General features: G+C 38.3%; 1 protein-coding gene across 1 annotated transcript; it reads left to right on the top strand.

Moving 5' to 3' along the window:
- Window positions 1–2,684: 2,684 nt before the first annotated feature.
- LOC140514059 (olfactory receptor 11H6-like) lies at window positions 2,685–6,636 on the top strand. The gene is made up of 2 exons (XM_072624037.1): window positions 2,685–2,708; window positions 5,662–6,636. Exons 1-2 carry the CDS (start codon window positions 2,685–2,687, stop codon window positions 6,634–6,636), a joined length of 999 nt encoding a protein of 332 aa, XP_072480138.1.
- Window positions 6,637–18,417: the final 11,781 nt, after the last annotated feature.

The following is an 18,417-nucleotide window of genomic DNA, read 5'->3' as shown; positions in this document are numbered from 1 at the left end:
AACTAAAATTAAAGTTATTAAATTTTAATAATAAAAATGAACTTTGTGATTAAAAACATGATCAATCCTAGAGAATAGATGAAGAAATATCCCTCTCTCCTTTTCTTGGAAAAACTGAAGACTACTCTCCAGCTACATTCATGCCATGTTAACTGGCCAAACACCTAGTTCCTGTGATTAGTGAGAGTTCTCCTTAACTACTGAAATCCAGATCCCCCAAACTGCTTGCTTCTCTCCAAGCATTCTCAAACAATGCTGCTGCCCATAGCCTATCAATTTCCATCTCCAACTCTGAGAACAATAATCAAATCAATATCCAGAGTCACATGACCAACAAGATGGACCATGATACATACATATATATGTATTATGCATGTATGTGTGTATGTATGTGTATATGTATGTATTTTTTTCCTTCAGTCCTTACCAACTCTCCCAAAATTGGTTAACAGAGTCATTCCATTACACATTATCTTGCAACACCAGAGGTAAGTTTTTCTAACTCCACCAGTTCATTTGGCATTAGGCAAATCACACTACCCATGCATCCTCTGAGAATGGACTCCCATTGCCTAGTTCTTCATTATGCTCAGCACATGGGAATGCTTAGTAAGCACTTGCAGATTAATTTTGGGAACTTTCCCATTGTCAATTATCAAGCCAAATATCAGTGGCAGGATTTAAAACATATCTCCTTGGCTCCAGGTGAAGTACTCTATTAAGCCAGTGCTAATTGGGAAGGACAATAACTTACCAACGTTCAAATGGAATGACATAAAATATATGGCTGGTATGCACTATATTTTGGGGAAAACAAGTCAAAAATGCCAACAGAATGATACCAGTTTGTAAGGTCAGCCTATTATAAGGAAGGAAGAGGAGGCAGGAATATGCCCCAAATAAAGATGTCATACTCATTTCCCTACAGAAAGGGAACATGCCCACAATGAAATTTTAAAAGTGTCGTCAAACAGAGGAAAGAGCCCCTGAGATTTCCCACATATTTACTTTGACCCTGGTGTCTCATTAGTAAGACCCCAGAGGGAAACCAAGTCAAAATATTGTGAAATGCAGGGGTACAGCACAAAGTAATAGAAATGGGGGAGCTGTGGATCGTAGGATCCTGGGAATCAGTGATAACTACTGATAGGAAACATAAATTGGATCAGATACACACAGTTCAAATCATTACAAGAGAATGGGTTCCAAGAATTGTCAGGTAGGGGAAAAAGTCAAATGAAATACATATAATTTTTTACATTCTATGCCCCGCCTTGCTCTTCCATCTACCATCCATTTCCAGATTAGGATGCTTGAGAAAGAGCTTCTTGTAACTGATTCCCTCCTTGCTCAAATGTTGACTCTGTCACTTCACATCTGTATGACCTCAGATCAAATTGCCTAACTTCCCGGAGCCTCAGTTCCTCATCAGTAAAAGAAGGGAGTCAGACTACAGAGCCTCTAAGGTCCCTTACAATTCTAAATCTATGATCCTGTGATCCTTTCACCCAAGTGAGTCAGCAAGCTGGTAGTGCAGCAGATAGATTTTTGGACTTGAAAATGCTCTGTGTTCAATTTGAATTCTTGACTAGCAGCATGACCTGCTATTATTACACATAATAATGCCTACCTCCCATGGTGGTTGTGAGGATACAAGGAGATAACTTGGTGAAGTGCTTTGAAAGCCTAAAAGCACCCTATAAATGCTAACTGTTAAGTATTAACGACCCTACAGCAGTCAGAGGAAGATTCGCATTATAGCCAGCACAGTGACAGTTTTTTCTATGAACTACTGTCGTACAATGAAGATGTCTATTCTTATTTAAAGTTCTTCACTCTTTGTTCTTCTAGAGAAAAACCAAAAGGATCCTGGTGTTCTCCTCTGCCTAGGAACAGAAATACTGTAGGAGGATTCAGTTCAGCAAATCTGCTCTTAGTGTGTAGGAGTACTAAGGAAGAGAGACATTCCTGGCAGCTAGGTGATAATGTCTGAATTAATGCATTGCGTTGTCAAAAACCACCTCCATGGATCCAACAGGTGGTTCATGGGGTGGGTGCAGGAGCACTCCTGTTCTTTTATAGAAATTTCATCAAATAATAACTGAAAGAGGATAATCTTCATCAGTGCCTCTTCAAGAGCATTCTTAACATGTCAATTCCTTTTAGCTCTTGGTTCAACTTTTCAAATGGAATTTAAGCTCATCTAGAGAGGTCAGAGGAAATTTCCACTAATCTTACTCACAGTACAGATCCACTGAACCAAGAAGTAAAACAAGCTTTTCTCTCAAGGGTCTAAAAAAAGTGTATATATCTCTCTACGTGCTCAACTATTCCCATCAAGGAGATGGGAAAGCTTGGAGCCTTTCAAATGTTCTTGTTAAATACCGTGGGGCCAACTACTAGAATTCAGAAGGTGAATTATCTGGGTTCATTGTTTCTACTCTCCTCTACCTCATTGTATCTTTACCATAAGTGGGATAGACATGATAAAATGTGCTTATCAATAAAATTCACATAGGATTTAGTTTGAGTTGAGATTGTCAGTGCTTCATTTATTTATCTAATATCCTTCCTAGCTCTAATTTTTTATGATTCCAACATGATAACCATGTCAGAAGACAAGATACTGAGACTTACAAACTCCAGTTTCTGGGCAAGAAGGCACAGTTTCTCTTCCTGGTTCCATGGATGACAAACCTGTGATTGTAGTAAGTAATAACAATGTTTATACCACACAGGACTCTTATTGTGGTGTGGAGGATAATCAGGAAAACCCTTCACTAGGAGAGGAAGCAGAGCGCCTCAATATATTTTGAAGATACTGCTATGCTAAAACAGTTCTAGGAAAGGTTTCTTTCTCCACCTGGAAATGATCTATTAACTCAGTAATTGTCTTCATTAGTAACTACACACACACACACACATGCACATGCACACATGCATACATGCACGCATGCACATGTACATGCACACATAAACACTCCACTAACACTATGCTGCTTATTGGAAAATTTTTCCACTGCCATGAATATCATATCAACTGAGCCAACTACTCTTTTCATTAAAAAGAGGCTAACATTTAACCTGATTTCAAAACATATACTCTTCTCCTGAAAATATTTTTCTTCTCTGCTTACTCCAGATTGGAACAAGCAGAGTATAGTACCACCCTTCCTCACTACAGACTTCATGGAGGACAAAAGGATCAATTTTGGTAAGTGAACATGTTATCCAAAAAATGTATCACTTTGCCATAGGTTTATTGTGAGATTAGTCAATATGTTTAATTGCTTTGTTATAAATAATACTAAATATCAAAAACAACTAAACTTGCTTTTGTGACAACAATGGAATAATTTAATTGCAACATATAAAATATCTGAAACAACCTAGCAGCCATTCCTTCTAAGAACCAAACAATTTCTCTTTCCCCCTCCTTGGAGATCTTCAAGGACAGTCTAGCTGATCACGCTGGGTAGGTTAGAGTGGAGATTCTTTCAATGCAGGTATCATGGTCTTCTTTGAGACCAAAGGACAAATAATGACAACCACATCCTAGGTTCTACTAGAGGGATACTGAGGTCTCTTCCAACTCTCAAATTTGTGATTCTGTGATACATTCAATAATGTACACCTGTCATTTTACATTTGGTGTTAGCATTTACTTAGTTCCATGGCTTCTGATTCCTTTCTTTGCATTATTTAATGAAATTTTTTTCAGATATTTTTATTTTGCACTACTCACCCTTACAGGTCTGGACATTTCTATTTTTCTAACCTTCATGGAGACAAGGACCAAATCTTTGCTAATCAATATATCTTCCTCAATACTAGAGCATTTTGCACACATTAAGTGATAAATGAAGGTTGGATATGTTCATGTAGAGGCTAAAGTGTTCATGTTTCCAGCATAGATAAATGTGACCTACTTATTTGGGTTCATCAACAAAATCTTATTTCTCTTGTATCATTACAAAGGAGTTGTAAAAAAGGAGTTGGGTGTAACGGGTGTTCAGGGAGGATTAGCATCTCTGGTGTGAGGTTTGCCAAGCCCTTTTCAGGGTGTCCACCTTCACCCAACTCTCACCTGGAGCTCCAAGGAATTAGCATGCACAGAGACCACACTCCAGTAAGCCATCCCCACAGATCCACTAAATCACCTTGAGGGTAATTGACAGACTTCAAACCTGTCAGTGAGTTAAGGAGGTGTCTATGTCAAGCATGTGAAGACTTTCTCTAGCAGAGTGAGTGGGATGAGAATAATTTATTCCAATGGCCATGAAACAGGCACTGTGGAGCACTTAGAGTTTAATCAGAAAACAAAGACACCATGGTCATCTATTGCCTCATGGGTCATGGCAGGACTTTTGTCCTGCCACTGCATTTTGAAAACTCTGAAGGAATGAAATTCATGACTTTGCACATCTCTGCCTCAATTAAATCCAACTCACACTTGAGTCATAACATCAATCCCCATGATGTCATCGGTCCTCTTTCAAAATGAAGGACAAACAATATAATAGGAGTGAATTAGTCTTGTTAAGAAAAATGAAAATATATGAGATTAGTTTTAATGGCTCGAACAAGAGTTGTCTCTAGTTTTAACAACCTATCGTGTTTAGGTTCATCTGAAAATGATAGTATTTATGTTCTTTCTTCACATTCAAAGATAAAGCTAGTAGAATAGTAACTCTGTACACGATGGCTACAAGTATCACAGAAAATAAGTCATTGTGATGTCAACTTTAAGATCTGGCTTGCTTCAAACTAAGAAGAAATTGGACACATTTTTACCCATTTATGAGGGATATTGACATTAAAAAACAAATCTTATTAAGATTTAGAGAAACAGGGGTCAGACAGAATTAAGTAGTCCTTGTTTCAAACTAATGCTAGCACAGAATTCTAGGCACAGTAGCAAGTTCTCCAGGATGGAAAGTGAGCAGGTACAAGGGTTTTGCTAGATGAAGGAACAAGGATTTGCTTCTACACTGAAGGTTCAATCAGACAGAACATGTAAGCAGCAGAAACAGTAATAAAAAGACTGGTGTTACTGAGGATATGTCTTACCAATATGTGAGACTAGATTATTTCCATGCAAAATAAAGAAATAGTGAGGATTCTTGAGGCAGCATGACCATGGAAAGAGGGCTGGATGTAGGGTCAGAAGACCTGGGTTTCAATACTGGCTATGCTAATTACTACTCATCTATCTTTGGACAAGTCACTTAAACCCCACTGTGCCCAAGTTCCCTTAGCTGAAAAATAAGATCATTGCATTAGATGACTTCAAAAGTGCCTTCCATCTATAAGTCTATAATACTGTATACTCTGGTGATCTAAAGTTCCTATGTGCACATCCTTCTATGTGCACAGTAAATGTCTTCTGCTGGTGTACCTACACTTGTGTAAAGACTGCAAAGACTGTATTATATGTGTTCCCCTAGAATCCAAGCACAACTGGTAGTATTCAGGAATTAATCTGTGATACATCTTTACCTTCAGATTAAGCAGAAACCTGTTTAATTCTGGTGCTATTCCCTCCACTAGAGTATGTCCCATAGGAGCAAAGGATAGGACATCTAATTTCAGAATGGACCAGTGCACTTTCCATTGAAATTTAAACTTTTTTCTTACCATGATTACTTGAAAACAAGATAGTTTGTGTCATTTTTGTCTATCTTTTCCACAGTTTTGGAGCCTAACAGGTCAATTGCACACACTGTGGCTGAGTTTGTACTCCTGGGGTTTTCCGCTCATGGGGAAATGCAGAATCTCCTCTTCTCCTTGATCTTAGTGGTATACATCCTGACTCTGTTGAGCAATGGAGCCATTGCCTGTGCAGTGAAATGGGACAAGCAGCTCCACACACCCATGTACATCCTCCTGGGGAATTTTGCATTTCTTGAAATATGGTATGTTTCTTCTACTGTTCCCAACATGTTGGCCAACTTTCTATCTGAGAAAAAGACCATCTCCTTCTCTGGCTGCTTCTTCCAATTCTATTTCTTTTTCTCCCTGGGGAATGCTGAGTGTTTCTTCCTATCAGTCATGTCATATGATCGGTACCTAGCCATCTGCTGTCCACTACACTATCCCACCATCATGACAGGAGGCTTTTGTGCCACCCTGATATCCGCCTGTTGGGTGGGTGGATTCCTTTATTACCCAGTTCCCATTATTCTTATATCTCAGCTGCCTTTCTGTGGCCCTAACATCATTGACCACTTTGTCTGTGAGCAAGGCCCATTACTTGCACTTGTCTGTGTCCCTACTCCTGTCATTCAACTGATTTGCTACACTTTGAACTCCATGATTATCTTTGGATCCTTACTCCCCATCCTTGGATCCTACACCCTGGTTCTCAGAGCCGTGTTGCGTGTCCCCTCTGGTGCTGGCCGGAGAAAAGCCTTCTCCACATGTGGATCCCATCTGGTTGTCGTGTCTCTGTTCTATGGCACCCTCATGGTGATGTACGTAAGCCCAACATCTGGTAATCCAGCTGGAATGCAGAAGATTGTCACACTGGTATACTCAGTAATAACTCCCCTCTTAAATCCCCTAATCTACAGCCTACGCAACAAGGATATGAAAAATGCACTAAGGAAAGTCCTAGGAGGATTGAAAATCAAATAATTAGTGAGAATTATTTGAAAGGTAAGATGACTTATATTAATCTTTGGCTCTGCTTCAGTACTGAGAAGGATCTGAAATCTCATAATTCCCCTTCCACTGAAAATTGCAACCCATCCATGATTCTTCATTCTGTGTGACTTTTTTACGTCATCTTTCCATAAAGTCCCAATAGAGATTTTTAAAAATGAAAAGGATATATATGGGCAAAAATATATGGGCAAAAAAATAAAAGCAGCTCTTTTTGTGATAATAAAGAATTAGAAGTTGAGAGGATGCCCATCCATTGGCTGAACAAGTTGTGATATGTAATTATAATGAAATGCTATTCTGCTCTAAGAAATGATCAGCCCAACGTATCAGACAAACCTGGAAAGGCTTACATGAGCTGATGCAAAATGAAATGAGCAGAACTAGGAGAATAATATACAATTAATAGCAATATTGTAGAATTGTCAACTGTGAATGATTTAGCTATTCTCAGTAATACAATGATACAAGACTATTCAAAGATTTTAAGGTTAAAAATACTGTTAATCTCTGGAGAAAGAAGTGATAGAATCTGAAATCAGATTAAAGTATACTATTTTTTTTTTTACTTTATTTGTTATTCCTGGGGTTTGGGGGCTGTATTTTATTTTGTAACAGCTAATGTGGAAGGAAGAAAAAGAGGAAGGAAGGAAGAAAAGAAGGAAGGAAGGAAGGAAGGAAGGAAGGAAGGAAGGAAGGAAGGAAGGAAGGAAGGAAGGAAGGAAGGAAGGAAGAAAAGAAAGAAAAAGAAATGATGAGAGTTAGGGTGTTATAGTTAGAGAATTATAGTTCAGAAAAACAAGGCAAGAAAAATATGAACAGATGCAAAATGAAGAAAGAAGAACAGGGAGATCCTTGCATACAGTAACAGCAATGTTGTACCAATGATCAACAGTGAAAGACTTGGCTACCCTGATCAGCGCAATGATCCAAGACAGTTCCAAAGAAGTCATGATGAAAAATGCCATCTACCTCCAGAGAGAGAACTGAAGAACTCGGAGTGAAAATTGAAGTATAATTTTTCACTTTATTTCTCTTTCTATTTAAGAATATGGCTGATGTAGAAATATGTTTTTGCATAATTTCATATGTATAATTGATATCATACTGCTTGTCTTCTCACTAAGTGGGGGGAGGAATAGGAAGGAGAGAGAGAATATGGAATTCAAAATTGAAAAAAAAGGAAGACTGCTTAAAATAAATAATAAATTCGGAAAGAAAGAATACAACCAGAGTATATAGTCCCTAAGCCTGCTGAAGAGAAATCTAGAAATTAACAGTATTCACTGATATGACACACAAATTGGATCCAATGAAAAGTAACACACTTCCTAGGGAGCTGGGGCCCAAAGCCCTTAAAACAGAATATGAGAAATAACCTACATGTAATGTTTTCCACAGAGGTTTCCTGTCAAGAACTATGAAAGCGGAGAATTTGGTGGCTGACATTTGCTACCAGATCTTGCCTCCAGGCTCAACAAAGAAACTTCATCATAGTATGAAGGCAGGGAGAGGGGGGAGGGAGCCCAGAAGGATGTTTAGGAGGGCGAAGGAAGCTCATGCCTACCAGTTTATTTACTGCTTCTATGCATCTGGTGTTAGCCAGCACTTCAAAGGGGTCTGTTTTTCTGTAAAGTTCTTTATTCTGTGCCCCTTTAGAGAGAACTAAAGCACTGTTGGGGTTCCTATCTACTGGGGAACTGACACACTCCCTGTGAGGCTTCAGGATTATGTATTAGCTCTTTGAAAATACTCAGGTGCCATTCAGCACACCAATCAGATTCAACACCTGCTAAATAATGAAGGACGGGTGCCAGGGAGGTGCCAAGGCTTCCTACAGAGTTTTAGGAGGTATGCTCTTCATCCTTCAAAACCTTATGTCCTGCAGATGGACATGACCTCTCCTCCCCGCTACTAATGCTTAAATGTAGCTAATCCACTGTTTATTTCTACATTCCCAACAATATTCTCTCAGAGTATAGATTGTTTCCTAACCATTTCTACTCTCTTTCAATGTACTGTCTACTTCTAATAAGATGTGTAGAAATGAGTTTAAAAAGACAATAAAACAAAAAAAAAAGAAAAAATGGATGGAAAAGGAATAGAAATGTTGGGTGTGTTTTAGGAGATATTAGCTATATAATATGAGAAAACATCATGACAGACTAGGTTTATATCAATTTATGTGAAAAAGTGTTTAATAAATTGTATGCTCATCATGGATTAGCAGAAACGAAGAAAATCACAAAAATAGAGTAAAAAATAAATAAAATGTTTATAGCTTGAATCGAATGGTGTAAATTGGCAGTTGATAAGCCAAGTAAGAAGATTCTATTACAGATAAAAGTCATTAAAGGGAAAATGTATATGAAGCAAATATTTCATCATGAAAAGTTTCTTCATTCCCAAAAGAAGATGATTGCTCCTGGGCTGCTCCTTCCCTTTCTAAACTGATGGATGTTCTCCTGAGATTCATCTAGATATATCTATAAGCATGGATTTAGATCACTGGACCTACCTAGGCCTAGGAGCCAATTTACTATGAATGAGAGAGAAGGTGCTGGTGCTAGAAGGAACACTTAAGGCAGGAACCAAGGATTCTTGGAACAACACCTGGGACATCATGGAAGCCATTTATGTGAAAAACAAATTCTGTCCAATGGGAATCTCCTTTGCCATCTCCTCAATCCTTTCATCAGGGATCAGACTCCAAGAGTTTCTAGCTATTGACTGTTAATAGAAATCTCATGTACCATGCAATTCATAATTTTATCGATTCAACTAGTAAAGAAAGTGATCCAGGAAGGTGACTCAAATTTTCCTGAGCTTTCTTTTTAAATTTAGGCTACATAAATCAACCTCCAAGTACAGACAGCATCAATGACATTCATCATATCCGCATTCCTCTACAAACTACTATAAATAACCCAGAAAACTCTGCTCTGTACAACCTATTCAGTGTTCTGCCAGAGCTAAATAATAACAATAATAACAGGAAAGTTCCAGGGTTATTGTATTGTTGGTATAGAGATACATAAGATGTTGGGAAACAAGTAAGTGTAGAACCAAGATCAGAGGAAAAACTTACAGAGCAGAGACTTCCAAACTCAGATTCTAGATGAGACTATACAGAGTTTGAAGGGAGAAGGCTAAATTCATGGTTTCTCCTTTTAGTTTTCTCCATGACCATTTAAATGATGGAGAGACCACAGCAGATAAGGTATCTTCTCTTTCCATACTGATATATCTTATAATTCTTCCTCAGAAAAATTGAATTGAGTCACACCTACAGTGAATCCCTTTCTTATGCTGGCAAGCTCTGAGAAATATAACTTTTACACTTTAGGGGACAATCATTTACAATACATATGAATCCACATAATAATAGACTTTGTGACCAAACAAGATAACATTTGTAAAATTCTTAGCATACAGCCTGGCATAGAGTAGGTGTTGTATAAATGTTTATTCCTTCCTCTCTCCTTTTGCCTGTTAGAGTGGGGTTTTACTCCTATTAGAAAATGGCATTCTCAACACAACTCCTCCCACAACTGAATTTCAACAAGAAACTGCTGGTATTCCTATTTTTTCCCAAAGTCCATGAGTGAACCTTAACTTTACCATCTACTATTCTTCCTGCATGGAGTCATAAGGCTTGCTTCATCATAGTGAAACTTGACATACAAAAATTTACTGTATTGAATTTACCACTAAGGGATAGTGTTTATGTGTAGCATCCCATAATAAGTTATGCAGGATTCCATTATGCCTTCTCCTTTATATTTCAGTAACATATGCTCCATTATGACTTCCTGTTGTATTTTATGGTTGCAAGTAAAGATGTTCTTCTACTTCAATTCATTTACTTCTGCGTAACAACTTGCCTCTGCTAGGTCTCCATGTCTCTTCCTGCCACATTAATCTACTCAAATCCTATAAATTGCCAGAAAAAGAATCTAGGCAACCCATTTAGTTTTCCTATGAGAAATCACATGTTATACCAGTATGTGGAGAGAACATACCTAACTCTGAGTACTCAGTTGGAAAGTTTTATTTCGTGTTGCTGTATAAAATGATAGCTATATGACTAAATGAGGCTGTATAAAATGACACCAGAACCCAAGTTACCAAGATGGAGAAGCTTACATCATATTTTAGGAAAGGTGATAATCAATTCAACTGTAGAATAAGTTACATATAAGAGAATAATAATAGATGAAACTGGTGCTAAAAAGATGAGAAAGTAACTGAGCTGAGGTGCAGGTAAGCAGCCACCTCTACTACTGTGCTATGAGAAATGATGAGCTTAATGATTTTTGAAAAACATAGATAGAATTGTATGAAATAATGAAGAGCAAAATGAGTAGAACCGAGAAAACATCGTATACTGTAACAGTAATATTGTTTTAAGAACAACTTCGAATCACTAAGTCATTTTGACTATTATAAATACCCAAATTTACTCCAAAAGACTTTTGAAGGAAGACAATATTTATATCCAGATAAGAAGTGATGAATGCAAACGTGTATAGGATGACTTTACATATATACACGTATTTGTGTTTAATGGTAGCAACCTGGGGAGGGGGCAAGGGAAGAAAAAAAAAAGAAAGGTAGGTGGTAATTTTATTATATATTTAAAAGGAATAATAATTTGGACATAACAGGTTTGCATTTTCACATGCAAGGATCCATTTCCTATTCTACTTTTTTATAGAAATGCTTACTTTATTTCATGAGTTTGGAATGAAATAAGTATTTAAAATAAAAAAGAAAAGTATCTACTATAGCCTCAAGATCAGGAGAGTGTCCTACAATCTCTGCTAGGCTATAGACAATGATTACCCAGAAAAATTCAGTACCTAGCCATAATTTACCAATTGCAGATACATTTTAGGCTGATACTCACAGTATTGAAGACGCATAGCAAACAAGTACCAGAGGATAGAAGGGAGAAGGTCAGACTTGATTTGGGAAGAAGCAACACATTTTTGGTCCCAAAAGATTTTTCTCTTCTGGCACATCCAGCAAGCATGATTGCCTTCCTTTAATGGAAGGAGTCCAGGGAGGCTTATTCTGTGGATTTCCATAATTGTTTCCTGTATCTATGACCTTTTGGTCAAAATGTGTTGATCTGGACACAGTTAACATTTTTAGGTAGTAATCTTTCAATAGCTCTGCTTCAGACTTGGTTGAAACCTCAGAATTACATTGTGAGGACTTCCCTTTCTATTGAGGTGTGCCAGTTAATGTATCACACAGAAAAGAAGATTGGGCTTTGAATATCAACAAAGATAAGAAATTAAGAAGCATAGAATGTAACAACTGAAAAGGACCTTAGAGATCAACAAGTTATTTGGATTTTATTCAGTAAAGATAACAGATCTTTGGGCATTGAAGATCTTTGGGCAATAGGTTCAGACAACCTCTATAGGACTGATTGTTTCTGGGAGAGACTAGAGGCAGAAAGACAAATTAAGAAGAAATTATAGTAGTCCAAGCATGAGGTAAAGAAGGTCTGAACTACCGTGGTGGTGGTGGAAATAGAAATGGAAAGAAGAGAGAAATTATAAGGAAAAAAGAGGATGCTACATAAATATTCTATCCACGGATGATCTGATTGTTTTTTTTATTGCTGTCATCCACTCATGCCCTTTTCTGAGCTAGAGACATTGGCCATTTCTTTCTCCAGTCCATTTTGCAGATGAGGAACTCAGGCAAACTGGGCTAAGTGATTTAGCCAAGGTCATACAACTCAAAAGTATCTGAGACCAGATCTGAATGCAGGAAGATGAGTCTTCCTGATTCTAAACTCACTGTGCCAAACCACCTGCCTCTGAGTGTTTAGTGCACTCCAAATAACTTAATAGCAGGATGGTCATAAAGAGCTCTTGCCTTATGAGACTACATGAAGAGGGGCACAGTGGACAAGAACGATAGTCTGAAAGTGATAACCTTCCCTAGGGGGATCATTTCTGAAATGGAATGTTTCCTTCTTGGTGCCACGTATTAGAAAGAACATTGGATAACCTGCAGGGCACTCAGACAAAGGATATTGACCATAATGGTGAAGGACCTCAAGATACTACCCTGTGGCAAAAGATTTTGCCATGAATTGGTTAAAGAAATCAAAGATGTTTAGCCACAAAAAGAAAAATCTTTGAAAGACTATCACGGATAAAAGGGATAAGACTTATTCTGCTTATATGCAGGCAATAGAAGAAGTAGCATGACTGTAAGTCCCTAAAGCACAAACATTCTTTTTTGTTCGACATTCTTTAGGAATTTTCTATCAGAGTTGTTTGTAAGTGTAATGGACAGCCTCAGAAGGAAAGAAGAGGAGATTCCCATTGCTGCAGATCTTCAGGTCAAGTCTAGATGACTATTTGCCATGCACACTGTGACAAAGATTTTTGTTCACACGTGGAGTAGATTCCATGACTGCTCTGGTCCCTTCCAGCTCTGAAATTATATCATACATGATATTTGCCTCAAAGGAAGCTTTTGAGAGAAAAAAAATTCTGCAATACAACATACATTCTTTCAACTATCAGGAACTGGGTTCATGTTGATCTTCCTTAGTCATTATTGAAAAGCAGGGGGCTTATCAATCTGGCATTATCCCTTGGTGGACCAATTCCTGCTGAGATCCAGTGACACTGGAATTACTAAGGTAGATTTGAGAACTTGAGAAAGAAGAGTAATTTCTCACTGGGAGTTTGAGGGTAAGGCATAACAAATTTTCCAAGCCATGGCCAGTGGGTCACAAGGACATATCTCAAGGGGACCGAGCCATAGGGTTCATTAGTAGTAGACCTTGCCTAGGGCTCATACTCTTAGGGGGAAGACTACAGAAAAAGTTCTCAAATGGTTGTACAAAACAACTTGGGCCAGTCATTTCCATGGCCCATGGAACTAAACTACTTTAGTATCAAGGCCCAGACCAATAAGAATTTTAAGCACAATGAAACCTAGAAAGATAATATTCCACTGCAAATAAAGTACCATAATAAAACCATGATAAGCTTTGTAAACTTTTAAACCATACAGTACACCCACTGTAAGCTCCTCTTAAACAGCAATCCTCAGGTATTTAACCTGACTGGATGATATGCTGTTATTGGAAAATGTTAAATAGACCAGAGGAAACCCTGCGTTCTTCTTCTTATGGGGAATTAGACCTTTGGTATGCTGGTAAGCAAGAGGTAATGACAGGTTAAAGTCTGATGGATGGCACCAGAAATTTAAAACCTCACTTTACTGGTACAGAAAAAAATTGAGAGGTTGTGGGTTAAGAAGAAGACAGGATAATTATGAATTGGTTTCTATATGAACAAGATGTTTAGTGTACAAATCCTACAAAGGCATCATTAAACTTCCTGGAATTTTAAAAGAACCAAATCATAGTTCCATTTTTTAAAGAACTGATAAATAGAAGTATGCATAGAACGATTTTACCTATACATACATTCCTACATATATATCCATATGTGTATGTGTCTAATGGTAGCCATCTCTAGGGCAGGGATGAAGAGGGAAGAAAAAAAGTGGAGGAAAAGGGAATTTACATGATAACTCTATTGTATACTTGGGAAAAACAGCAAGTTTTGCATGATGGATTTGCAGTTTCATATGCAATCAACTTTTTATTTGTGCTGCTGTGTTGTGAAAATGCTTGTTTTATTTCATCAATTAAAAATAAAACAATTTCTTTTAAAAAATCCTTGCCTTAGAAATGCCCAATATGCAGGGCAACTGAAATAATTATCTTTAGGTCTTTTGCATAGCTCAGGCACCAATGCACAAGTCAGGAGCACACACCATGACTGAATTTTTCCTCTTGGGTTTTCCGGGTTGGTGAGAGGCGCAAATCTTACCCTTTTTACCGTTCTTGATCATCTGCATACTGATCATGATGCGGAATGGAACCATCATCTGTGTAATAAGGTGGGACAAGAGGTTTCACACCCCAATGCACATCCCACTTGGGAACTTTGCGTTCCTGAAGATATGGAAATCAGCTCCACCACTCTCAGTACGTTGGAAAATTTCCTCTCAAATACCAAAACTAACTTTTCCACTAGCTGACTAGTCCAGTTCTATTTCTTCTCCTTTTGTGAAACTGAAACCTATTTCTTGTGCATCATGACTTGTGATCCTTATCTTGACATTTGCCACTCACTGCACTCCCCAATCGTTAGGACCTTGAGGCACTGTTACACTTTGATGTGGTGGCGCCAGTGCCATATTCACAGTGCCTACAGCAGCCGAGAATATCCCAGTACAATTCTGAATCATGAAATACCACAGACTCTCCACATGAAAGACAGAACCGAAACATTTATTCAGACGCCAGAAAGCCAAATCCATCTTAGTAAAAAAAAAAAATCTATATGCAATAGCAATGCAAAGGACAACACCACCCCCAAGCCTTCCCGCTTCTGGGTTTCCCACAAATCGGCTCCCTTAAACAAATCACAAACAAGTTCTCTCTCTCACACTAGCCAGATGCCAGCATCCTTCCTAGTTCTAACTAGACTTGACCAATTTACTCTGAGCTGTGCTCTAGCTCTGCCTCTTCCTGTTCCATGTGACTTAGACTCATCTGACTCGGGTTTCCATGTGATTGAAGCAGGTTACATGAGCCAATTGATGGACATTAATTAATCAAAAATACATTAACTCATTATGCAAAAATACATTAACAATACAGATGTCTGTCTGCTAAGTAGTTGGTTTCCTAGCCTATCCTGTGTCCACTGTCCAGCTCTCTTAGTTGTCATTTTGTGGTCCCAATATCATTGATCACATTATTTGTGACATGGACCGACTGCCAGATTTCTCCTGTGCCCCTTATCCTGCCACTGATTCTTTTCTATGTCTCAAGCTCCCTCCTTACCTTCCTCATTATATCATACATCCTTGTCTCCTACATTCTGTGACCAAGAGCTGTGCTACAAATCCCTTCAGTGGCCTGCCAGTGCATTTAGCGTTGCGGCTGGAACTTGACTGGCCCAGGCATCCATGACTCACGTTGCATCTTCTTTGATGCATTATGTATGTATACATGCATATGTATACATGTGTATACATACACACATATATGCATATATACAAAATGTATACTACTATATATTTCAGATATATGATATACTGTGTAGAATGCTATATAGCATATAACATATTATATATGATATTGTAATATATATTACTATAGAGTAGTACTACACAGCATTAGAATGTTTAGAACATATATTACACTATAAACTATGAAGTAGCTTAAATAGTAACATACGATTAAAACGTGTTACCATTTAAGCTATTAAAGCTTATAACTGCAGTTAAGTCTTTTGGGAAATCTTGCATATTAATATGAATACATGATAGGTACATCTATTCATATATTGATAGATAGATAATGTCACCCCATTAGGATACAAGTTTGGTTATATTTTTTTGCCTTTTTGTATACCCAGCACTTAGAGCAGCTTCTGGGTGGGATCTGAGGCTAGCAATCTGAGGGCTTCATGCTGGTTCGAGGCCCCCCAGTATGAGGCCAAATAACAGTTTGTCCTCCTGGCTGGACAAGAGAAAAGGAAAATGGGGGCTTCAATGACACCTCAAGGGACTTGTGTATACATTCCTTCTGTTCTTTCTGTAGCCAATCAAAAGGAACACAGAAAATGGTCTGGGAGCCTTCTCTGAATTGGGCAACAGGGCATTTCAATTATGCATTATCCAGCAATTCCACAGGTAACTTCAGCAAAACCTATCATGTCCTTTGACATCAGGTAGATCACACTGTCCGTACACCTCTGAGAATGGACTCCTATTGCCTAGTTCCCCATTATACTCAGCACATGGTAAATGCTTAGAAAGTGCTTACTGATTGATTTTAGGTACTTCTTATAGTCATATATCAAGCTATATGTGAGTAGCAGGATTCACAAATACATCTTCCTGAATCCAGGTCAAGGATTCTAACAACTATGCCAAGACTGTTTGGGAAGGACAATTATTCACCAAAGTTCAGATGGAATGAAATAAAATACATGGCTAGTATCCATTATATTTGGGGGGAGGGGAAATCAAATCAAAAATGTCACTGAATGATTGGTTGTTGTCCTTCATCTTCAAAGAGGATCAAAATGACATCACCATTGTAAAGTGAAATTTCAGTGTGTCCGACTGTAGGTGATCAAACCAATATGAGCTTGGAATGCTCTACTACAGGTTGGGAACAGATAGTTCATATGAATATTTGGGATGGATATCCCAAATTTGTGCATCCTGCCTTTACTTTGTGCTGTCTCAATTTTGCTTTGCTCAAAGAGCACAGCACCTTTTCTTATGTGGGCACGCCATGCTGAGCAGTCCTGTGCCAGTGTCTCCCATGTTGCACAGTCAAATTCAAAGTTCTTGAGAGAGACCTTGAGAATGCCCTTGTATCGTTTCTTCTGGCCACCATGTGACCACCTGTTCCATGTAAGTTCTTCATAAAATAGTCTTTTTGGCAAGCATACATTTTGCATTAGAACAATGCGGCCAGCCCATCAGAGTGGCGCTCTCTGAAGCATAGTTTGAATACTTGGCAGTTCAGCTTGAGCAAGGACTTTAGTGTCTGGTACCTTATCATGCCAGGTGATCCTCAGAATCTTCCTAAGACAGTTCAAGTGGAAGTGATTCAGTTTCCTGGCATGGCGCTGGTAGACTGTCCATGTTCCACAATCATATAACAATGAAGTCAGCACAACAGCTCTGTAGACCTTCAGTTTGGTAGTCAGTCTAATACCTCTTCTCTCCCAAACCTTTCTTCGGAACCTCCTAAACACTGAGCTAGCTCTGGCAATGTGTGCATCAGACTCATTGTCAGCGTGTACATCCCTGGAAAGTACACTACCAAGGTAAGAGAACTTATCCACAGCATTCAGAACTTCTCCATTTGTTGTAATTGATGGTTCCACAAATGGTTGATGTGGTGGTGGTTGATGGAGCACCTGTGTTTTTTTGGTGTTAATTATTAGGCCAAAATTAGCCCAAGCAGCAGAGAATTGATCCATACTTTGCTGTATCTCAGCTTCAGAGGTTGCATTGAGTGCACAATCATCTGCAAACAGAAAATCATGTACCAACATTCCCTCCACTTTGGTCTTGGCTTGTAACCTTTTCAAATTGAAGAACTTACCATCAGTACGGTAGTTGACCTTGATGCCATGTTCATTCTCATTGAAAGCATTTATCAACATGGCTGAAAACATCATGCTAAAAAGTATGAGAGCAAACACACAGCCCTGTTTCACTCCATGGGTGACTGGGAAGGTATGAGAGCTTTGTCCATTATCCAGAACCAGGGCAAACCTGCCATCATGAAATTGATGTACAATATTGATGAACTTCTCTGGGCAACCAAATTTTGATGTAATTTGACACTAAATGATAGCACTTATGTAAAATCAGCCTATTATTAGGAAAAAAGAAGGCAAGTATATGCCACAAATGAAGATCATATACTCATTTCCCTGAAGGGAGAGGAATTTCCTCAGTGAAAAATTGTCTTCACAGAGAGGAAAGAGTTCTTGAGATTCCTCAGATATTTTTCTTTGACTCTGGTGACTCATTAGTCAGACCCCAGAGGGAAACTTAGTCAAAATATTGTGAAATGTAGAGGTGAGGCACTAACAGAAAAGGTGGAATTGTGGATCTTGGGAACCTGGGAATTAATGATAATTGCTGATAGGAAACATAAATTGGATG

The sequence above is a fragment of the Notamacropus eugenii genome, chromosome 7, assembly GCF_028372415.1.
Source record: "Notamacropus eugenii isolate mMacEug1 chromosome 7, mMacEug1.pri_v2, whole genome shotgun sequence".
NCBI classification, from domain to species: domain Eukaryota; kingdom Metazoa; phylum Chordata; class Mammalia; order Diprotodontia; family Macropodidae; genus Notamacropus; species Notamacropus eugenii.
Note: the sequence above shows the minus strand (reverse complement) of the source record. Positions and strands in the feature narration are given on the sequence as shown.